This window comes from Suricata suricatta, chromosome 8 (assembly GCF_006229205.1).
Source record: "Suricata suricatta isolate VVHF042 chromosome 8, meerkat_22Aug2017_6uvM2_HiC, whole genome shotgun sequence".
NCBI classification, from domain to species: Eukaryota; Metazoa; Chordata; class Mammalia; order Carnivora; family Herpestidae; genus Suricata; species Suricata suricatta.
This window is the reverse complement of record NC_043707.1, coordinates 101,283,447-101,307,883: the sequence shown is the minus strand read 5'-3', so window position 1 is coordinate 101,307,883 and position 24,437 is coordinate 101,283,447. Positions and strand designations below refer to the sequence as shown.

Here is a 24,437-nt window from a genome sequence, read left to right as displayed (position 1 = left end):
TAGGCCCTCAAGACCAGTTTTCTTCCTGAAGTGATCTCCATTCCTCCCCCCATTCTCTAGTAACAAAAAGGCCATCACAACACATTTCCTTTCAAAGTTTTATTAAAGTTTAATGGAACAATTAATGTCTTTTAATTTTTTTGTTAACCTCAGTACAAAAATACAGTTGACAACTTGACAAAATTGGCTCCACCTAGGGCTTGAAGGTTTCTGTTTCTCCAACAGTAACAGAAAAGCATGCTTCCAGATGGGGCTGAGTCCAAGCACACAGCCATTCCTGCACACACGTGCGTGCAAACAGGGAAGCCCAAGCAGTAGAAGAGGATGAAGTTACTGGGATTCAGGAAGAAGCCCAAGATTATTCCCAGGAGAAAATGAGAAGAGACAGGCTGGTCTCCCTAGTGGGGGTAAAATCACTGATTTACATTTAGGTTTCTTGTTTTAAATGATAAACTACTTCTGAAATTTTACTATTGTAGAAAAGATGCTACTGGTCTTCTTTCACCACCAAGGTGAATAAAGCTGGAGGAAATGGAAAAAGATTCAAATACTGAAATGTAAGGAATAAACCTCCAAATGGCTCAAAATTTGTGTCAAAAACGGTCATCCTTTACATTCAATGACAAACATCTAGGAGAGTATGGCACAACAAGTCTGCCACACTCCGCTGGGTCCACAGGCACAGAGACCAGCTTCCGGTAGCAGAAGTCTTCCACAGTGACAGCGCTCCTTCCCTTGCTTCCCAACAGAAGAAGGTTTCCTGGTTGGTTTACTTGTTCTGAGTGATTCCTCAATATTCCCTCTCCTGCTGCTTTCCTTCCAGAACACTAACTTTGATGAAGGAAGGGATACATTCATGTTACAACTCATCTTCAAGATGTTTCTCTCTGAAGGCATCACCGGTCAGCCTTTCCTGAGCTTCTTTCATCCCCTGAACAACTGTGAAATAAAGGTGGGGGGGGGGGAAGGAAAGTATGAAGTAGGTTTTTAATATCTGACATTTGACAACTAACACAGATTTTTGTTATAGGAGAAATATAACGGGAGCACAGGATCTGGACTTGAGATCTAGTTCTGGATTTTAGTCCTGGAAAGTCATTTATCTCTTTGAATCTGTTTATAGCTGGTCTATAAAATGAGCTAATGCTACTTACTTCACACAGGATTATTATAAAAATTAAACAAACAATAAAAGAGCATTAAAACTTATGAAATACTACAAGAATATTACTAGTTACTATGGCTTACGATCCAGGATCAGAACTGAATCCCTGTCATAGACTACAGATGTTCACTTGACTTTAAGGGAGTAGAAAACACCTTCCTACCAGCCCCATCCTATCTTTCTGATGAATGTTGTGTTTATTTCTTATGCTGTGGAAGTTACAGGCATGTGTGTGCATGTGCTAGGAGGAGGTGTGGGCTTCAAGGAAGGAGGTAGTCATTTCTAGTATCACCTATACTAGAAGAAGCCAAGTTCTTAGTCAAAGAAAGAGTAGACTGCAAGGAAGGCCCTACACAGATGAGAGATGAAACTTCTCAAGACATCTCTCTTGTCAATTTAGCTTCAAGGAGGGCAGCTGTTTTGGTACAGGCTAATACAGTGACAGGCCAAGAAATAGATTGAGCCAGAGTCTGTAAATCTCAGAATGCAAGCCTGTAACTTCGTAAGAGCCAGGTAGAACAGCTGGTTATTTCCCTTTGGCTTTCCCTAAGCCTTTAGTAAAGCCAAGTTTGAATGTTCCAGTTTCATATCAGCTGAGCCATGTGAGACTCAGGCAAAGGTTCTGCATCCACATTTGGACTAATGTGTTAAAAGATAATGGCAGTGTGGAGATGGCAATGGTAAGTTGGATGAAATTCTACAGGGAATCTGAATCTCAATGGTCAAAAATTGGAGACCTAAAATCTATCTGTCCTTCCCAAGAGGGAAATTTCCTTCTAATACCAGCCTTTAATGATCTGCATTTGGGTAAGGAAGATGACATTCTCCTTACCCGTAGGAAGGAGATAACCTCTCCAGATCTCTTTCTTCTCCCTATGCTGAGAAATAAGAGTTCCAAGGACTCAAAACATAAAGTGATCAAAGACAACAGCATGGCAATTCTGAACACATGGCAACTTAGCAAACAACTCTCTCTTCTAGATGACACAGGAAAACTTTGAAAGGGAAACAGGGACAGTACATAGCATGAATTCCAAGTCTGCTTCCAGAATGATTGTGCTCAAGGATCAGAGAACAAGAAGGCATAACTGACATGATTTCAGCCTTCTTTCACCCATTTGTGCTGATGCTATTCTCTTTGCTTGTAACATGCTTTTTGCATTCTTCTGCTGGCTAGGTCTCGTTCTTCAGGATTCAATCCAGTCACTGTGTCCTCCAGCAAGCCTTACGTACTTGCCCTGTCGGGCTACACCACCCTCCCCTTGCTTCCATAGCTTGAAATGTCCTCAAATCTGTCCATAGAGACAAATTCTTATCCTTCTAGGTCCAATTAGAGATTACTGCCTATGAAACCTCTTAGACTTGATTAGCTAACAGCATTCCTCCTCCTTTGAATTCTTAAAGGAAGAGTAGCATTAGTGCTGCTGTGGGAAAAATCTTAAGTTCTGTACTGAAATCCTGGCTCTGTGACTTAATTGTGAGACCACAGGCAAGTAACTATCTCTGTAAGCCTCAGTTCTTCTGCTTCCTGTGGTTCAAGTCAGCTCCTAACTAGATAGTAAGGAGGTAGGGATAGGGCTCAGTCTCCTCTTTCTCCTATATTCTACACAGGTTCTAGCCAAAACCCGATCACGTAGGAAATGCTCAGCTAACATGCGGAATCAAGTCTCCTACCAAAGACTTAAATTTAGGAGCAATCCTCCTTCTCTCTCTCTCAACATAACATACCTTGTTCAGCACTGACGTAGAAATACTTGTAGCTGGGGTTTCCATTCTCATTGATGATTTCTGGATGCACCTTGCCACTGGGATCTATTGTAGACATAATGCCACAAGGATTGCAGTAATTGTAACAGAAAGGTATTTCAAATGCTATATAGTACATTAGGACTTCTCAGAAACAAGACCTGCCCATCTTTGCAGCCCATTATCTCACCACTCTACCCCTTGTGTTTTATGTTGTAATCATGACAAATTCCTTGCAGCTCCCTGAACTCAAGTCACCCCATGTCCTGGCATGTTTCCTTTCTGCTTGATGATGGGAGGGAATCCTACATTTCTATTTGGCTCCCTGACAGAATCCAGCAGAATGCTTAGCAAAGATTAGATGGTCATTAAATTTAGTATCTTTTATAAGCTGTTTGCAGAAAGACATTTGTCTGGTTATAGTATTCCACTGCCTCAGTTGCACTATGAAATCAAGGGTAGGAGCTGTGGCTTCTCTCTGTCCCTGTAGTGTCTAGCACAGTGGTTGACATGTGGCTGATACCCAAATGAATGAATGGATGATCAGTACTGTCATTGCTCACAAAAACAGTTAGTTAATAGAAAAAAAATTTCCTTCAAACTTGGAAGTTCTGGCATTTGGAACTCCCCTACTTACTCAAAACTGGTTTTTGTTTGTTTTTGTTTTTAAACATCCCACTACAGTTTCACTAGGTGGAGCAGGTGCCTTGACCTCTCCTTCCACATCACAGGTCCCCAGATTAAGGTCTTTCACCTTACCCAGAAAAAGGATTCGTGGAATATAACCCCCATCAGGGCTGAAATCTTCATCCTTGGGCTCCTCTTCATCCTATTAAGTATAAACCTTAAGTCAGATCATGTCCTTTCTTTCTTCAGAACCTTTCAGTGGCTTCCACTTTCACTCAGGATAAAGCCTCAAGTCCTTGCATTGGCCTAAGAGGCTCTACATAATCTGCCACCTGGGCACTTCTCTAATTTTATGTCCTCCTACCCCCTGTTTAGTCTTTTTCAACCTCACTAGCCTGCTTGTTGTTGCTAACATTAAGCCAGGCATGCACCTCACTCAGGCCTTTGTATTGCTCTTACCCTCTGCCAGGACACATTTTCTCCATTATCCACATGGCTCACTCCCTGGTTTGAATCTTTACCCAAATGTCACCTGCTTTTCTAACCAACTGTTTAAAATTGCAAAGTAACCCCTCCATCCTTCATTTTTAGCCATAGCATTTACCACCATCTGACATATTTTGTTTTACTTGTCTGTCTCACCATATTCAATTCCCCATATATAATTTCAATGAGGACATAAAGGATACCTAATGAACAGGAAGGCAGCACAAAAAAGGTGCTCAACTGAATCACACTATGAAGGATCTGTGTCCTGCATGTGTTACTATACCTTTAGTTCAGTGACACAAAGATGTAAAACATGTCATAATCATAGACTAAGATTGAAGGACTTCAAAATGTAGTCTTCTTAGCTAATCTCTCCTCACCTTCCTCCCACAAGTGGAGGCTGGATGGCCTTCTACACCTAACATAACAAGCCTTACTATTAGAAGTCAAGAGGAAAACATATACATACAGGAGGCCTGCTCTGCTACATATGCTTTTACATCACTGATGTTAATTCTAAAACAGCAAACACTTAAAATCATAGCAGAAAGGAGAAATCCACTAAGTCTTACCTCAAGATTCACCATAACAAAATTATGGGAAAGTTCTGAAATTTCTGTAGATTCTGCAAATTTGGGCTTTAAAGCTAGGAGGGAAAAAAATATTTTGGAATATAAGAATCATTATCATATCTGAACCCTAATTTGCTGAGTTGATTCAAATAACTGAACTTTTTTTTAACTCCTAAGAACCAGAAATCAGGACACCTGAATTCTGATCATGTTTCTGCCACTTACTCACACAGGCAGGTCACTTGGGAGTGACTGACTTCATTTCTATGAAAATATAGAAAATGCATATTTCTGTTTGCTTTTTATAGCCACGTCAGTAACTTCTATTGAAATAATAGAAAACAGTAACATTACCATATATACATATATATGTCTATATAATTACACTATTTGCACTAATTTTCTCCTCCTTTTCCAACTTCTGTTGAGTGTAGCATACCAAACAAAAGAAAAAGCCTGACTGGGAAGTGGCAAGGTGGCAGAGTAGAAAGAATACAGGCCACAAATAACACTGGGTTCTAAATTTGGTTCCTTCTTCCTCCAGGAAGACTTCTCTAACCACATCTCATGTTTCTGTAAATTTCAGCTTCCTATATTTACTATATACAACTACTGTAGCACTTAATACTATACTCTCCCTAACTATATCTCAATTGCTTTACTCTCCAATCCCTTGCAAAGATAACTACAAACTTCTTGAGGGCAAGGAATCTATGTCATATATATTTCTTTGGTATTCCTTAGAACAATCAGCACTGCTGGGACAAAGTCTGTGCTAATTAATGTTTTTTATTTATTTAAAAAATGTTTATTTTTGAGAGAGAGAGAAAGACAGAGGGAGGGAGGGAGGGGCAGAGAGAGAGGGCTGAAGTCAGACGCTTAACCAACTGAGCCACCCAGGCACCCCTGTGCTAATGTTTTTTATTAGATGTTAGTATTTAAGAATGCATTTGAGGTGTGATTATTTGTACTTACCTTTGCAAGCTCCACACCAGGACTTATGGATGATCACCATTAGGGGCAAGCCACTTAAAAAGAAAACAAAGAAATTATAATCTAGTAATTCCACTTCTTTAAGTCTATCCTAATAAAGTGATCATATATAAAGACAAAGATTAATTACAAAGACATTCAGGTAGTATGATTTTGATTAAGAAAACTTTTAGACAACCTAAATATTCAATTATAGAGTATAATAAAATTATTGGTAAGTTCTGACATTCCTAGAAATTCTGAAAATTTGGGCTTTAAGGCTAGGGAGAAAAAACTGTAGAATAGAAAACATCAAATTATAGTATTTCTAAATGTTATGGTTATATAACCATTGAAATTGTTAATACAATATTTCATTGGTATGTCAAATTAAACTAGAATGGGGCACCTGGCTGGCTCAGTCAGTAGATCACGTGACTTCTGATGTCTGGGTCATGAATTTAACCCCCATGTTGGGTGTAGAGCTTACTTTAAAAAATACAGAATACAAAATTACCATCTATAGTTTGGATTTAATTGTACAACTATATAAAGAGGAAAGACCTTAAAATGAAATGAAATATACCAAAACATAATAGTTATTCCTAGATAATGGGATTGTGGATTTTACTATACTTTCTCTATATTTTCCATTTTTTCCTACAATTAAGTGTAATCTTTATAATCAGGGAGGAAACAACTTTTTCTTTTTTAAAATGATGAACATCATCCACCTGAACCAGTTGTGGCCAAATGAAGTCCTTAACCTCTCAAGGCTTACATGTCAACTTGTAGGAAAGTCCTATGTAAGCAGCCAATCCCCATGTCACCACACTACATAACAGATCACTGTATTTACTATATTGAATTCTTATTACTTACACATCTCCCTGCAATAGACTTGGGAATTTCCTAAAGGAAAGAACTCAGCTTTCGCTACATGCCCTACATTGGCACATAGAATATTACTGATAGCAAACACTTGCACAGCATTTACTATGTACCAGGCACTATTCTAAATATACATAGATTAATTAATTTAGTTAAGTGTCAAATGAATTATTCAGTACCTCATTAGAGGCCTACTACAAATCTGGGATGGATTTGTACCTCTAATACTTATAAAAACCAAGTAAGCAGGGCAAACTTATTTGAGAAGTAGGATCTAAGTAACCATATACATTGTGCTATGTGCTTTACAGGCATTATCCCATTCAAATCTTCACAACAATCCTAATATATATACTATTAAAGTTCTCATAATAGAAATGAGAAAACTGAGACTCCCAAAGATTAAATATTTAGCCACATAAAATCTAGGTTCTGCCACTTACTACCTAATTCATTAAATCTGACTCCAAAACCAATGTTCTATCTGACCATTACCGTCTACTTCTATTTAGAATGGCAATCCACAAGAAATAACTAACTTGGAATCAGAGCAGAGGTTGGAAAAGGCATTAGAAGTTGCCTAGTTCAAACCTTCATTTCACACAGGAATTCTAATACGTATCATCTAATATAGCATATGTAACTAAAGTATGTCCAGTATATCAAATATAACAAAAGGGGGTCCAGATTGCCTGATAAGCAAGAAACCCATCAGCAACCAAGGTAGCCCATCCTTTCAACAGCTCCATGCACTTACAAAGCAGTTTAGAATGCCTTGCTCCCTCCTCCCTCCCTAGTAAACTCTCATTTATCCTTCTAGAGCAGAGATCAGCAAAATACTCTGCAGACCTGATCCAGTCCACTGCTTGCTTCTGTAGTGCTGTAAGATAAACTTTTTTTTCATTTTTAAATGGCTGAAAAACAAATCTAAAAATAATACCTCGTGATATGTTAAAATTAAGTATAATTCACATTTCAGTGTAGTTTTATTAAAACACCCTTATACTGAGGTGCCCGGCTGGCTCATTTGGAAGAGTATGCAATTTTTTATCTCAGTGTCATGAGTTGGAGCCCCACGTAGGTGTAGAGATTACTTTTTAAACTTAAAACACATACACATACACACTCATATTCAGTTGCATACTTACTGTATATGGCTGCTTTTGTGCTAAAATGCACTATAGTTAATAAGCTCCAACAGATACCCTATGGCCCAAAAAGTCTAAAACATTTATTATTTGATCCTTTGCTGACACATGTTCTACAGTAACAGGTCAAATGTTAACCCCTCTGCGAAGCCTTCCCAAAACTACCTTCTCTCGACAGCTAATTAGTCCCTTTCTCTTCTGGGGTCCCAAACCATTGTGTCCTCATCGTGCAAACACCAACACTTTTCAAACCATAATCATGTTTACTTGTCTGCATTTCTTACCAAACTATTAATTTTTCAAGGGTAAAGACAGTATCTAATTCCTCTTTGAAAATCACAAGTGCTAACTTTTATTTAATAAAATCAACGAAAGAATGAAAAAAGCTTAAAGTGATATTTGCCCTGAAATATAGAACAAAGCACAACACTTATGTAAGTTGTCATCATCAGTCTAGGTTAGACCAAACATCCAGTCTCTCATTAAGCACTGTCCAAGTACAATTTCAGTCAAAGGCATAACAGTGATACATGTGTATCTAAATGTTAACATTAAGTAAATTAGATGAAGAACATTAATTTATATAAAGTGAAAGAGATTCCAGAAGACTTCCTTCTTCTAAATGATTTTATTAGATGTACACTCTGTTATGTCTTTTGCTTCCACTAGAACCAAAGCTTCCCAAGGACAGAAACCACTGGATTTATCAGAGACCCCTGGCCCCAGAATAGACTAGCAAAAAGCTGGCACAGTACTTAAAAAACTGTTTGTGGTATGAAAGAAGGGCCAGTGCAGATGCAGAACTGTGCCATCTTCAGTTTCCACTCACAATTGTTTAAAATCAATTCATCCATCCAGTCTGCTCTCCTACAATTCAAATGTGGGAAATCCTGGGTATGTGACACCACGTAGAACCCAATCTAAACAAACCCTGTCCACCTGAGCTCTGTCCCTAGAGAAATTTGCCAAGATCCTCCAAGCCAGTTCTCCATTTTCTCTAGTCTCAATTTATGCTGTAACTCAAAGGCATTCAGACAGAAGAAAATTTGAGTAAAATCAGTCACAGCAGCTGTAGTACCAGACACCAACATGCTCTGCAGACCTTCAGATTACTCTATCAAGAAACACAGAGACAAGAGGTTAGACAAGGAGCCAGGGCTTTCCCCCAGCACTCCCTCTGTTTAGTGCAGGCTTTGGCTCAAATACTGCAGAAACATGTTGGCCAGTTGAGGCAGGTTCTCATTGTTGGGATGCATTTTGGTGTAGGAAATAAACTGGCGACGAAGGCGACTCAGTTCTGCCATGGTCAAAGGCCGGGTAAACTGTAGGTGCTCCGTGGTGCCAGGAAGCTTAAGCAAGTCTCCAGGAACTGCGCTCTTCTGAGCTTCCATCAGTCCCGCCAAGACCTGGCTGGTGACTTGATCCAACTGGTGCAGAAAGCTGCCGGAGGCGAGGGGCTGGGACTGTGTAGACTGATGGGGTGGGGGAGCCTGGTTCTCAAACAAGGCAGCCCATATCTCTGCCAGAGGTAATGGCTCCTCTAAGCCCACCAAGGTGAACAGGGGCCGGTCCCAGCGGTTCCGGGAGTCGGGAGCCTCAAAGCGCTGCGTTAGGGCCTCCATAAGTTCAGGAGAGTAAAAAGCACTAGCCATACGCTTGGCATCTGTATCAAATTCTGGAATCACAGGAGTTGGAAGATCTGGCGCCCTGGTTTCCTCCTGCTCCCGCTCTTGGAGGTGGGTTCTCCCACTTACTACAGAGTCCACTGCTTGTGGTTCCCTGAGGACACGAGTCCCGGCCGCCAGAGGTCTCCCTCTTTCCTCAGTGCGCGGTCTCCAACTCATGCTGATGTTCTGGCCTTGGTGGTCCACCCCATCAGCCACCGGTGGTCCCCCGCTCAGACCGCCCGGCCGTACGCAATATACCAGGCAGAGCGGAGTGCGCGCCGCCCGCGCCAGGCAATAGAGCTCGTAGCGGAAGCCCTTGATGTAGTTGATCGAGTCGAGAATGACCACATCGTGGCGACTCAGGCGCCGCTCCACGGCGGCTCGCAAGGCGCCGCGCAACGCCTTCTCACGGGCCGAATCGCCATACACCGTCGCGTCCTCCGTACCCAGCACCAACGCGTCATCTACCACGTACACCGCGCGGCCCGCCGCCGCTAGCGCTCCACGGAGCTCCTCCGCCCGCCGGCTCTTGCCGCTGTACGGAAGCCCGCAAAACACTACAAGCGGCATCCTCACAGGACGCGGCCATATGCAACCGCGTAGCGTCACTTCCGGGCTGCTGAACTCTGACGCAAACCGGAACGGCAAGTTGCACTTCCGGTCCCTCTCTACTTTTAAAGGACTTATTGTTGCTATGGAAACATGAGATCTACTCCAACTAAACCCAGTATCCGCTCTCAGAAAGAAGATGGAAACAAGAATGACATCTGTTATTTATGTCAAATAGGACTAAAGAGAATGTGATCTGCCAAAGACTGCCCAACCGTTTCTAATAGGGCTCTAGTGAGCATTAAACATTGCAAAACAATGAGTACTATATCATACAAAGACATTCACAAATGCTAGTTCCCCTTCTTTCCTTACACCCAGTGATTCTCAGTAACTCTTTACTCAATAACCATTTCAATCATTCAGCTTCTCCATGATTGATAATTCATAAATGAACATAAAAGTCTCCCCGTTTACTGAACGGGAAAAATAAAGCACCTTACAAGCAAAGTATGATATACTTTGGATATAGTATGGATAGAATACATCGTTGAGATATAAACGTATAAAAGAGAAAAATTGCCCCCCCCCCAAATCACTTAAGACATAGTCATTTGGTTTAGAACTTGAAAAACTGGGGGGCCTGGATGGCTGAGTCCCTAAGGTGGGGTACTTCGGCTCAGCTCACAATCTCCCAGTCTGAGTTCCAACTCAGTGTGGGGCTCTGTGCGGACGTGTCAGAGCCTGTAGCCTGATTCGGATTCTGGGTCTTGCTCTCTTTCTGCCTCTCCCCTTGCTCACACACACACTCTCTCTCTCTCTCTCAACAATAAGTAAACATTAAAAAAAATAAAATAAAATAAAAAGAACTTGAGAAACTAACACAAATTTTCTCCAGGGTAAGGTTGTTTGATAATATACAGGATGCCTAGTTCAATTTGAATTTCAGATAAGCAACATGTCTTTAATATGTCTCAATGGGCCATATTTAAAATTACTTATCATTTACCTGAAACTCAAATTGAACTGGGCATCCTTATTTTTATTTGCTAAACCTGGCAACCCTATTCTACAGAACATGTAAGACTCAAAGTCATTATGCTGTAGGATCTTTTCTAGCAAAAGCAAGCACTATACAGTTGACCCTTGAAAAACAGGAGTTTGGATTGCACAGGGTACACTTATAATGCAGTTTTTACAGCACAGTACTATAAATGTATTTTCTCTTCCTTATAACTTACTTAACATTTTCTTTTCTCTAGCTTACTTTGTTGTCAGAATACAGTATATAATACATATAACATATAAAATATGTATTAATGGGCTGTTTATGTTATCAGTGAGGATTCCAGTCAACAACGAATTATTAGTAGTAAAGTTTTGGGAGAGTCGAAAGTTATATGCAGACTTTTCTAAGCAGGTGGTCAGCACCCCTAAGCCCACATCCCAGCATTGTTTAAGGGTCAATTATAATTTTGTAGGTGCAGAAGTGTCAGAGTTACTGTGCAAGTATGTGTGTGTATAAAGTAGATGCATAGGAGTGCCTGGGTGGCTCAGCTGGTTAAGTGTCCAACTCTTAATTTCAGATCAGGTCATGATCTCACAGTTCATGAGTTCGAGTCCCACATCAGGCTCAGGATTGACAGCACAGAACCTGCTTGGGATTCTTTCTCTCTCTTTCTCTCTAACCTTCCCCTGCTGGTGCTCACTCTCGCTCTCTCTCAAAATAAATAAATAAGCATTAAAATATATTTTTTAATAAAGTAGATACACACATATTGGGTCTTCATATCTCTTCATATCTCTCCAGTATAGTATGACAGAGAACATTCAAGTATTGGCTCTATCAATTACTAGTCGTTTAATCATTTGGCACATTATTTAATATTCTGTGTCTCAATTCCTCTCCCATACAATAACAACAACAGTTCTTATTTCACAGGCTGAACCAATCTCATACGTGGCGAAGATTATATTAATGCATGTAAAGCACTTAGATCAGTATTTAGTTTTCCCTCCCTGCTCTGCCTTTTCTTCCTCCTTAGCATCAGTTATTTGCATCAGTGTATAGACTAAACCTAACTGAAACTCAAAACTATTCAACTTGAGACTATTAGGCAGTGTGGTTCACGGGTGGAGTGCAGGCTCTAAAGCCATAGTGCCTGGGTCTGAATCTTGGCTCTACCACTCACTAGCTATGTGATCTTGAGGAAGTTACTTAACTGCTCTGTGCCTTAGTTTTCTCATCTCTAAAATGAAGGTAACAGCATTACCCACCTCAAACAAGTTCTTGTGAGAATTAAATGAGTTAATTCACATAATTCAGTGTCTAGTCCATAATAAGCACTTATTAAATGTTACCTAGTATTGCTTTTATGTTTATTTTTTGTGAGAGAGTGAGAGAGAGCAAGCAAGCAAGCTGGAGAGGGGCAGACAGAAAGAGGGAGAAACCCCTAGCAGGTTCTGCAGTGCCAGCACAGAGCCCGATGTGGGGCTCGAACTCATGAACTGTGAGATCATGACCTGAGCTGCAACCAAAAGTCAGACGCTCTCAAACAACTGAGCCACCCAGGCACCCCAACTAGTACTGTTGTTATCATCAGGCAACTCCCCATTCTGGCTCTGTTTTGGCATAATCCTTCACCTGAACTTAATGTTAAACTGATGGCTGGAAAGTGTTTTACCACCATAAATAACCTGCTGAATGTGTTTTATTTTTAAAGCAACCTCTAGGCCCAACGTGGGATTGTACTCATGACACCAAGATCAAGAGTTGCATACTCTACCTGATGAGCCAGCTAGGCACCCCTTCCACCATAAATAATCTAAAACCATATCTTGTACCTGGCAGCTGCTTCCTTCTTTCCATCTTCTAGTGTCCTCCAATGAATGTGATCTCCAAAACCTGGAAGGAAAAAGCCTTATAAACATTCACCCGTGAACAAAGGGCCAAGACCCAAAAAGAGAAATGTGGCGTGTTCACAAGATAGCTGTAAAAAAGCTTTCCCTCTGTGAAGAACTTAAGTGTTCATTTGAGACTTCTAAGTTCAAGTCTCAGCTCTACCACTTTCTAGGTATATGGGACCATGAATGGTCCCATACCTCAAGCCTCAGTTACTTTCATACATATAAAACAGAGACAACATGACCTAATTCATCATTTTTAAGAAAGGTAAATAATTGCTGTGAAGTCCTTTAACACTGAGTATACAAATACTATAAGCATGAATGAGAACTTTCCACAGAGTAAACATAAAATAGGTCATTACAAATCATTACTAGCTGGAGACAATACAGCAACATAGGTTTAGAGTCAGAAATATAAGGGTATGGGGTGCCTGGGTGGCTCAGTTGGTTAAGCATCCGACTTTGGCTCAGGTCATTATCTCCTGGTTTGGGGGTTCAAGCCCTGCCTTGGGCTCTGTCCTGGAGACTGCTTAGGATTCTGTGTCTCCCTCTCTCTCTTCCCCTCCCCTACTCATTCCCTCTCTCTCTCTCAAAAATAAACAACAAAAAAATACAAGCGTATGTGACTCCACTTCCTATTAATTGTGTGAATTCTGTGAAGTAGTGAACTCTCCAAGTCCCAATTTCCCAAAATCAAGATAATAATACCTATCTCCAAGTGTTGGTGTAAAGACTAAATGAGATAACGTATCTAAAGCTACTCTTATTATTCCCCTCACTTCCACCAAAATCACACCTCTATCAGGTCAAAACGTCTCAGAGGTTCTCCAATTACCTAAAAAGAAAAGTCAAACTCTGGTAGCAGGGCTTACAAAGTCTTTCAAAGTATGGCATCTGCCCATCTCCCCAGGCTCACTTTCCACATTTATTCTAAAATCCTCTATACAAAACTATTTTCATTTCCTTAAACTCAGCATGCACTATTTCCCCTCCAGCCTTCACAATTACTGCCTCCTCTGCCTTTCCTTCCACCCTCACTTCCAATTTATTCTTCAAGTACAAACCCAGACAGCATTACGTCTGGTAAATCTTCCCTGACTCCCAAAGCAGCCTATTCTTGCCCCATCACGGCACTTCTCAGGCTGACCTTTAGATGTTTATGTGCCTGTCTCCCTCACACTAAAGGGAATTCCTTAAGGGCTGAGACTATATCTGTCTTATTCCCTCCTGTTTCCCCAGCATCGAGCATTATACATGGCCATAGTAAGTGCTCCATAAAATATTTATTGAGTAAATGAATCTTATTTAGACCATATCCTGTAAATGACTTAATTTTATTTGGAAAATGTTGTGATCATAATAATACTGTCATTTATTGGTCCCTCATATATGCTCATGTTAACTATACATGTTGTCTCATTTAAATTTGGCCTTGGGTTGCCTGGGTGTCTCAGTGGGTTAAGTGTTTAACACCGGCTCAGGTCATGATATCAGGGCTTATGAGTTTGAGCCCCAGCTGGGCTCTGTGCTGACAGCTTATGGCCTGGAGCCTGCTTAGGATTCTGTGTTTCCCTCTTTCTGCCCCTCCTCTGCTTGTGCTCTGTCTCTATCTCAAAAATAAATAAACATTTAAAAAATTGGCCTTAACAATAACTCTCTATTTCCCTGTACTTCTGTTTTCTCTTCAGTAAAATAGGTAAAATAATAGTTGCATCCATAAGATTGTTACTGGATATTACATAAGAAATAAGAATATATAATACCTTAGCACACTGCTTAGCATTTATAAATGATCAGTAAATAGCAGCTTTTGTTATGCTTTTCATTTGAGACTTCTAAGGCTCCAAGAAGTTACATAACCTGTACTGGATCACGTTGCTGGTAAATGGCCAACCTGGGATTTAAACTTCAATTGTATGACTTTTCAGTTCCTATACTATCTTTTAGGCCTTTCTTTCCCAGAAATAAATTCAAATGTCCATCAGTGTTACCACAGGGAAATAAAGAGCTCATCTAGATTAGTGCATAGAGGCAGCAGCCAACAGTGTGGGTTGCTAGCCAAGAGAAATATGTCACTTGCCTAAGGCCCAAAGTCTAATCCTAAACAGGGAATAATTAAGTGAGAGTGAAACTGGGAGAACTGGAAGGTGCCTAATGTGATTGATCACCATCATTCTACCTGTCAATACTTAAACTCAGGCAACTGAATCCTGCTCTGGCGGGATTGCTCAAGTAGACAGTCTGGAGGGGTAACCACCTACAAAATAATAAAATCACAGATAAAATAGACTTTCAAAATGTACTCACTGGGCTAAAGTAAGCTAAAACCAGATGAGGAATAGTGAGCAACAAACAAAAGGGAAAGCTGACCTCAAAGCAAATGTCCATTACGATACAGCAAAATAAAATGGAGATAAATCTGAGACTCTATGTTCAAAAAATTAAAAAAAGACTGAAATGATAATACCCCTAGGTTTCCAGGTGAATCAAATTTGAAACCTTTCTAGAGGAAAGTACTCCCCTCTTTCAGCCTCCAGAACAGCCAAAGATAAACAGTTGAGTTCACAATCAGATTCTCCAAACACATAAGAAAACAGGCTACCACAAGTAAGAATCAGCAGAAGCAACAAAGAGATTTAGACCCCTTAAGGACTTCAGATATTAGAATTATCAGCTGTAGGACACAGAAATAACTAGATGTGAGCATTTAAAGAAATAACATTTGGAGGGTCCCTGGGTGGCTGATAGTTAAGCACCTGACTTGATTTTGGCTCAGGTCATGACCTCATGGTTTGTGCATTGTCAGTGCAGAGCCTCCTTAGGATTCTCTCTTTTCCTCTCAAAATAAACATTTTTCTTAAAATTAAAAAAATAAAGAAATAACACATGGGATCGTAAAAATTCAGGCAACACATGAAATAAATAGGCAAATCTATAAAGGCACCTGGACTTCTAGAAATTAAATATATAGGGGCACCTGGCTGGGTCAGTTGGTAGAGCATTTGACACTTGGTCTTGGGGTTGTGAGTTCAAGCCCTACATTGGGCATACAGCCTATGTAAAAAAATAATTGTTGAAGTATAGTATCAATGGATATGCAGTGATAACAAGAAATAAGCTAGTAAGCTACAAAAAGACATGGAGGAACCTTAAATGCATATTGCTAAATGAACAAAGCCAACGTGAAAAGGCTGCATAATATATGATTCCAACTACATGACATTCTGGAAGAGGCAAAACAATGGAGAAAGTAAAAAGATTAGTGGTTGCCAGGGGCTCACGGGGGAGGGAGGGATGAGTAGGTGGAACACAGAATTTTTATCGCAGTGAAACTATTCTATATGATTCTGTAATGGGAGATATATGCTGTTATGGGCTAAATTGTGTCTATTCCACCAAATTGGTATGTTAAAGCCCTAAACCACAATACCTCAGAATAGGACACAGGGTCTTTAAAGAGGTAATTAAAATAGGTCACTAGTATAGGCCCTAATCCATTATAACTGGTGTCCTTCTAAAAAGAGATTAGGACATAGACACATATAAAAGGAAGACCATGTGAAGACACAAAGAGATAGCCACCTACAGGAAGAAACCAATCCTGGCAATCACTTGATCTTGAACTTCTAGCTTCCAGATTTGTGAGAAAATAAATTTTTGTTATTTAACCAAGTCTGTAGAATCTATTATGGCAGCTCTAGCTGCCATATTATACATGGCAAATTATATGTGATCATATATTTATCAAAACCCAGAGACTGTACAGCACAAATGTAAACCACGGACTTTAGTTAATAATAATGTATCAATACTAGCTCATCAATGATGATAAATGAACCACACAAATGCAAGATGTTAATAGGGAAAACCTGGGGTGGGTGAAAGTGGAGGGGTGATGGCTGACGTGGGAACTCTATTTTCCACTCAGGTTTTCTACAGACCTTACACTGCTCAAAAAATAAATTATATTAATTAAAAAAAATACAGTGAGGGGCGACTGGGTGGCTCAATTGGTTAAGCGCCTGACTTTGGCTCAGGTCATGATCTCATGGTTCGTGGGTTCAAGCCCCCTGTCAGGTTCTGTGCTAACAGCTCAGAGCCTGGAGCCTGCTTCAGATTCTGGGTCTCCCTCTCGCTCTCTGCTCCTCCTCTGTTCCTCCTTTGTGTGTCTCTGTCTCAAAAATAAATAAACATTATAAAAAATACAATGAAGGAACACCTGGCTGGCTCTGTTAGAAGAGTGAAGTGACTCGATCTCAAGATTGTGAGTCTGAAACCCCTTGTTGGGTGTAGAGATTACTGAAAAGATAAATAGATAAATAGATAAACTTTATTTTTTAATAAATAAATGTCAAACATTTTTAATTTAAAAAAAAGCAAAAAATTCAATGAATAGGCTAAAACAGCAAATTAGAGACCAGTGGAAAGATAAATCAGAAGTTATACAGAATGCAGCACAGAGAGAAAAGAGGATAGAAAATGTGAAGAAGCCAAGAGATATTGAGAAGATGAAGAAAGCAGTATAAAAGAAAATTGGAGTTTCAGAATGAAAAGATGAGAGAAAAGGATATATTTGAAAAGACAATATCACTGGGGCAGAGCACTTGGTGACTGAGGTACAAAAGTGGGAGGAAAAAATATCTTTTGAAATATCAAACCATGTTAATGTATTACATAATTAAAGTATATTTCCATCTTTTAAAAAGAAAAAGAATGGCTGCGAATTTTCAAGAACTTGGAGAAAACATGAGTTTGCAGATCTACAAAGCACAATTTATAACGACTGAGACAAATTACAAAATCAAAACACACACACTTAAACTGTACTGAAACCACAAAACAGCAAAAATATTAAGATCTCTAAAGCATTTCAAAGATAAACGACACATTTCCTACAAAATATCAATAATTAGACGACAGGAGCAAACTAGAAATTAGAAGAAAGCAGAATAAACATCTTCAAAATACTGAAAAGGAAATATTTCTAAATTTAGAAATACGTGCCTAGTAAAACTATCTTTCAAAAACAAGGGCCAAGAAAGACATTTTTCAAAAAACTAAGAAGCTTTTCCACCATCAGGTAGTCACAATTCATTATTTCAATGAGTAAATATTTATTATGTAGTATTATGCAGTGGTTACGAGCAAGCATGAACTCTGGACCTAGACTCCCTGGGTTGGAATCCTAGTTGCGGCTTCCTAGCTGTGTGACTTTGGGCAAGTTTCTTACTGTCAGTTTCCTCAGCTGTGGATAACTGAGTGTAACAACGGTACTGACCTGTTAGGGTTGCTGTGAGGATTGAAAAAATGAATACGTTAAAGAACTCCGAACAGTGTCTGGGCACAGGAGAACTGCTACAAGTATTTACTATCAATATAATATGCAAGGCACTATTCTAAGTACTTTACGAATATTGATCCTCATAACCCTAGAGGTAGGTACTCTTATTAATCTCATTTTACAGATGAGAAAACTGAGGCACGAAGTCTAAATAACTTTCCCAAGTTTATATCACAAGTGAGTAGCAGAGTTGGGATCTGAACCTAGGCAATTAAGGTCCAGACTCCTTGGTTTTAATCACTACACACTGGTGTCCCTCCAAGTAGTGGGGGGGTAAGAATAAAGAGGCAAAGGAAGGAAAAAACAATGCAGGGCATGTTAGGCCACACTGTAAAGACTCTAGCTTTCACTAAGCCCTTGGGTTTTGAGCAGAGTAGTAACACAATGTGGTTTATGTTTCCACAGGATTGCTTCGGCTTCTATGCTGAAAACAAACTGTAGGGGGTGTTATGAGTTGAATTGTATCCCCTAAAAAAGATATGTTGGAGTCCTAACCCCCAGAATTGTGACTTTATTTGGAAATAGGGCCTTTACGGAGGTAATCAAGTTAAAATGAGGTTGTTGAGGTGGGCCCTAACCCAATATGATTGGTCTCTATCTAAAAAAAGGGAAATGTGGACACATACGCATCCAGGGCGAGCATAGCCATCTACAAGGAGAGAGGCCTGGCACAGATTCATCCCTCACCATTCAAAAGGAATCAATCCTGCCGATTTCAAACTTCCAGCCTCCAAAACTGTGAGATAATAAGTTTCTGTTGTTTAAGCCACTTAGTTGTGGTACTTTGTTACTGAAACCCCTAGTAAACTAATATAGGGGAAAAAAGGGAAAGCAAATGAGACTGGTAAAGTGGCTATTGCAATAATCCATGTGACTAGAACTGTATTGGGACAGCACAAACTTAGAGATTAGTCCAGTCCTCTCATACTAGGAAGGCCTAGAAAAAAGGAGGAGGCTACCCAAAATCACAAGGTAAGTAACAACCCGAATTTAGGTCTCCTGATTCCTAATTAGCATGCTTTTCCAGAACTCCAGCATGTGCCTACCTGCCCTACTGCATTATCCCTAAGAGTCAGTCTAGAGGTATAATTTGAAACAATTCACTACATGTATAAAATTTCTTTGAAAATTTATATTAAAAAGTATATTGGAGGGGCTTCTGGGTGGCTCACTCAGTTAAGCATCCAGCTTCGGCTCAGGTCATGGTCTGGCTTATGGCTTGGGGGTTTGAGCCCCACACTGAGCTCTCAAAGTGTGGAGTCACTTTGGATCCTCTGTCCCACTCTCTTTCTGCCCCTCTCCCACTCACATATGCACTGTCTCTCTCTCTCGAAAATAAACAAACATCTTTTAAAAAGTACATCAGAGGGGCACCTGGCTGGCTCAGCCAATACAGCATGCAACTCTTAATTTCGAGTTGTAAACTCAAGCCCCACGTTGGATGTAGAGATGACTTAAAAACAAAATCATTAAAAAATAAAAATAAAAAGTACATTGGAATTTTTCATAATAGTCGTAATCACCACCATCATTTTTTAAATGCTTACTTTGTGATGATCACAATAATACAATGATAACAACAATATTAATAATGACTAATACATGGCATTCAGTATATGCCAGGTACTGTCTTCCATACTTTTACACATATTAACTTAGCTTCACAATAAACTTATGTGGTAGAAACTCTAATTATCCCCATTTTACAGATATGGAAGCTGAAGTTAAACAGCTTGCCCAAGGTTACATTACCAGTGAATGGCAGAGCTGGGATCAGAACTTACATGGTCAAGTTCTAGAGTTTGTATTTTAATCATACACTATACTGCCTCTCTAGCAAAGATTAAATGAATAAAAGAATATGGTCTCACCAAAGGAAAATGAAAACACTGCCTTCAGATCTGGAAAACCAAGTCCTTTTGTTTCCCTTCAAATGTAACTTGAAAGAGTAGTGTTAACCTTGTAGTAACCTGTTACTAAAATCACCTACTCCCCTAACGCCACCCACACATACACCCATGCCAAGGCGGAACATCTGAAAACAGTCCAATTTCCTGAAGTGTCACATGCACAGCCACCTAATTTATGCCACTATCTGCAAAGTGAGCTGAAGGCTCCCACATCAGTAGCTCTTTCCCTAAAACATTAATTTTAAAAGTACGAGGGTGGGGGACATTTCTAAACATAGATAGCATTTACATCAGAACTCCCAAATCCTTCATCCTAAAACTGTTTTCATGAATATATGTGAAAGACATCAGAAAAGTATTATTCACCCACTTCTACTGTTGAAACAAAAGGTCAAGTGTCAGAGCTGGCAGCCAAGCCTCTAAAACAAGCAACACTGTACCTAAGAGGTAGAATAACACGGTAGCTAAGCAAAGTCCAACTGCAGTAGAGCAGACCTGGACTGGAAGCCTAGTTCACCCCCTTAGTATTTTTACAAATGCAAAATACGGCTAATAAAAATATCCATCCCATAGGATTATTGTGAATGGGCACAGGACACTGACACTTCATGTGTCGGTGCCAAATTTTTATCCCAGAGAGACTTGACAAAGACATGTATCTCTGTTTCAGGCAAGAGAGCACTTGAACCGCCCTCATTGACAGCTTTCTTATTTCTTCTATGAAGTCTTCAAAGGAGTTTCTGCACTTAGAGACAGGAATGGTACACTGGCTAAGAGCTCTGGGATTTCTAAACCAGAGAGTCCATTTACCAGCTGTTACCACCTTGCCACATTTTAGATTCTTCATCTGTGAAATGAGGATGATGAAAAAAAATATTATCCATCTCAGAGGGCTATTATGAGTATTAAACCAGTCAGTACATGAAAAGTGCACAGAACAGTGCCTGGAATATAGTAAATGTACAGAAAATGTTAGTCATTACAATTCTCCTCATAGAGGATATATTCCAAATTTTCAGGACACAGAGAACAAAATTATAGTTGACCCCTTAACAACATAAATTTGAACTGCATGAATCTACTTATATATGGATTTTTTTTTACAGTACAGTACTATGCACTTTCTCCTTGTGATTTTCTTAATAACATTTATTTTCTCTAGCTGACTTTATTATATAAAAACAGCATATAATACATATAACATAAAATATATAATACAGATAACATAAAAATATGTGTTGTTATTGGTAAGGCTTCTGATCAACAGAAGGCTATCAGTAAAGTTTTGGAGTCAAAAAAGTTATATGCTGATTTTTCATCTGTGGGATGTGAGGGGGTCAACATCTCTAACCCTTGTGCTGCTCAAGAGTCAACTGTATTTAAGAATACCATACTGTCAGAGCTGGAATGACTCTTAGGAATCATTTCTAGTTCAATGCTCTCATGGTATGACCAGCAGTAAAACCCAGGTCTCCTGATTCTATCCAGTGCTCACAATAGACCACTGTATTTCCTATTCTTAATGAAAATAGTAGGGTCATTCAGTCTCTTCTCTGTAAACCAACAGAAAGAGCCAGAGCTGCTGAAACATTTGGGAAGAAAGTTTACTCATCAAGGTTTCCAGGACATACTGCCTCAGGTAGCACATTTGGGGGGAGGTAGGGTAGGGTAGGTGAGCTATAATTTATTTCCCAGGAATCCATACCCAAGAGATAAAAAACAAAACAAAACAAAAAAACAACAAAAGTTAAACACTTTCTAAGTTTGTAACACAATATTAAGCACCTTTTTTTTTTTTTTTAAATCTAATCCTCACAGCACAGCCCTCCTGCCTCAAGTTGTCTTCTTACATACTGCTACAGTTACCTGGTATTTCCCTGCTCATAGTACATATCACAGCTTATGCAATTGCTTGCTTACTTGCCTTGACAGTCTTCAGTCTATAAACTGAAAAAAGACAGGAATCTCAATGATCAGATATATCATTAATTTCTTCTTTTAACATATTCCTGAGCATGAAATTTTGGGATGGTTTATTATGCAGCAATGGCAACTCGAATAACCATTAAGACATGGCTTCATATCTAACAAAGAAAGATACTGAACACATGACTCCAAGGTAGTGCCTTGTTACCTAACAGTAACTGGAACAGAGTAAATTATTTGTTGAGTGTCCAAGGTAGTTACTAGTATGCCCACTTTTCAGATGAGGAACTGAGCTTTGAGCCGGTAAACAACTTGTCCTAAGCCTCTCAGATGGCCAATGGCAGAATAAATTAAAACTCAGATCTACACCCATACTAACACTGCGTTCTGACTTCCTTGGTACTTACAATTTGTGTTAAATATACAGTATCTGTTTCAAAATGAGATTGTCAGGATTGAAAATATTCTGGTCCAGTAGAATTCACCATGCAGTTTCATCGCTGAGCTAGAAACCCACATATCACCGTCTTAGAGAAGTCTTCTTTGACCTTCCTAGCTCAAGTAATGCCAGCTCCCTCACCCTCCCCAGCCATTCTTTCTCCTCCATCACAATTTCATTTTCTTCACAGCACTTATTCCTAGCTAAAATTGTCTTGTTTCTTAGATGTGTTCTTGTTCACGTGTCTACTCTCTGTATCTCTGACTTGAATATGAACTCTGTGTCAGCAGGACCATTTTCTGTCCTGTCTATTGCAAGATCCCTAGTGCCTGGTACAGGGCCTGGAATATGGTAGATGATAAAAAATTATTTACTGAAGGAGTAAATACCAATAAGTATGCAAATTGGAAGGATAAAGCATAATTTAAAAAAGGAGGACTGCATCAGAATCATTCCATCCAGTAAGGCTGGTACAAAAAAAGGAGAGGGGAATCCATGCTACCACTCTTCTATTTAGAAAAAGCATAAACCCTGAATTTCAAATAAGATGTAGTGAGGGGATGGAGTAGGGGGTCACACCGATTTCCCATTCATAACCACTGTCCCCTCATTCTTAAAAAAAAATCAGTTTCTTCAGACACATTGACTGAAGCACACCAAGAACAACTGTTGGTGACCCTCTAACATCAGACCTTCTATCCTTCACCTGCCTCTCCTTATATACCAGTCACACCTCCCTGGGATGCTGGTGCTGTTCTCCCCAAGGTACGTTAGAAGCAGTACAGGGAGGTGAGGAGGATCTTCAGAGCCAGGGAAAGGTTCTCTGCATATGCAGGTCTCCAGAGACCCTATTTCTCCCAAAAGGGACAATAATTGTTCCTGAGAACCTACCAAGTACTAGGCACCTATGCTGGACTCTTTAACACGCTTTAGGGTCGTTCCTTACCTGCAACCCAAGCATTTAGGGAGGCCTCAAGCACAACTTCCTCACCTCACCATTTCCCAGACCCGCTAGTCTATATCCCCAAGAAATACTCAACATCCAGGAGCGGTTAGGGAGGATAAAAAGAAACCTGGCGTGGTCTAAGAGACAGAACGGAAGGGGGGTCGTGTTAGCACAAGAAGAGGATTATACTGGGCTACGGCCCAGTATGAATAAAGATTAAGATAAGAAGGCAGTCTGACCCTTTCCAAGCCCAATATGTCCATCAGAAGAGGTGATGAGAAGCAGGAAACTGAAGCCCAGCAAACAGGTGGCCCCGAGCCGAGACCGAAGCTCCATGGTGGTAGGTGCGTGGAGCCACTGAGCTGAGCAGACGGAGCAGAGCCAGAGTCCTAGCAGAAGGTTCGAGCCGTTCCCCAAGTGCGGTTCAGCCCAACCCCTCGCGTTTCCTGATTTTTTTTTTTCTAACCGTGAAGGAAGTGATGTTAGACGGATGTGGGTGGTGCCTCCGGGGTCTGGTTGAGATGGAGTAAGATTAAAGGTGCAGATCACGTAGAAGTGTGCGGAAATTGCTCTCAAGCGCAAGCTGCCTCCTCCTCAATTCTGGATGTTCAGTCAGAAGACCGAGAGGGAAAAGGTGGGCCGAGATAATGGGAGGTGGGGAGAGGGCTCAGGAGAACCGTTGCTGGTTGCCTCAGCCTGCAAGCTAGCCCCTCCCCCCAAGAACCGCTGCACTTAATATTCACAACGCGAATTACAAATCGGTGAAGTCAACACTCCCTACAGTGGGCACGTTGCCCATTGGCCTTCCCTTTCCTCCTCCGCAAAAACAAAAAAAAAAACCAAAAAATCCCAACTAGACTACGGGATTTCATTCTTAGGTTCCTGCTCCAGTCACGAGGAGACCTGGCAAACCTGTTCTGCAGTGCATGGTCTCATGCCTTGCAAGAATGCCCCTTCCTGCTGGAGAAGTTGCGCTGGACCTTATTTTTTCTTGCAGCCGCAATTCTTTCACTCTGGGATGATGCAACCAACCGATGCGAGCTCCGAGAAAACCAAATTTCGGATCTCTTACTGCAACTGACCCAGATCTTCAGGGAATCAGGACAAAAGTCACTGCAGACATTTAAAGCGTAAAACTTCTG

At 40.2% G+C, this 24,437-nt stretch overlaps 2 protein-coding genes across 3 annotated transcripts; both read right to left on the bottom strand.

The window, feature by feature from the left end:
• Nucleotides 1-84: 84 nt before the first annotated feature.
• On the bottom strand, nt 85-23,763 carry TXNDC12 (thioredoxin domain containing 12). 2 transcript variants are annotated; one of them, XM_029946376.1, is made up of 8 exons: nt 23,535-23,727; nt 12,671-12,731; nt 5,575-5,627; nt 4,600-4,673; nt 3,671-3,740; nt 2,894-2,977; nt 1,998-2,043; nt 854-939 (listed from the first exon to the last, which is right to left on the bottom strand). In XM_029946376.1, the coding sequence occupies exons 1-7, from the start codon at nt 23,629-23,631 to the stop codon at nt 2,039-2,041; spliced, it is 444 nt and encodes a 147-aa protein (XP_029802236.1). In that variant the 5' UTR covers nt 23,632-23,727; the 3' UTR covers nt 854-939; nt 1,998-2,038. The 2 variants fall into 2 exon arrangements, with proteins under 2 accessions (XP_029802237.1, XP_029802236.1); XM_029946377.1 differs by lacking the exon at nt 1,998-2,043 and having other exon boundaries at nt 85-939; nt 23,535-23,763.
• KTI12 (KTI12 chromatin associated homolog) lies at nt 7,939-10,585 on the bottom strand. Its single transcript, XM_029946371.1, has one exon. It carries the CDS (start codon nt 9,845-9,847, stop codon nt 8,792-8,794), a length of 1,056 nt encoding a protein of 351 aa, XP_029802231.1. The 5' UTR covers nt 9,848-10,585; the 3' UTR covers nt 7,939-8,791.
• Nucleotides 23,764-24,437: the final 674 nt, after the last annotated feature.

Coding starts and splice junctions, on each gene's coding strand:
- KTI12 (XM_029946371.1), bottom strand. CDS start 9,847: ATGCCGCTTGTAGTGTTTTGCGGGCTTCCGTACAGCGGCAAGAGCCGG.
- TXNDC12 (XM_029946377.1), bottom strand. CDS start 23,631: ATGGAGCTTCGGTCTCGGCTCGGGGCCACCTGTTTGCTGGGCTTCAGT. Junction 12,732..23,534: donor ACATATTGGGCTTGGAAAGG/GTCAGACTGCCT, acceptor TTTTCCTTCCAG/GTTTTGGAGATCACATTCAT. Junction 2,978..3,670: donor TCCACGAATCCTTTTTCTGG/GTAAGGTGAAAG, acceptor TGTCTACAATAG/ATCCCAGTGGCAAGGTGCAT.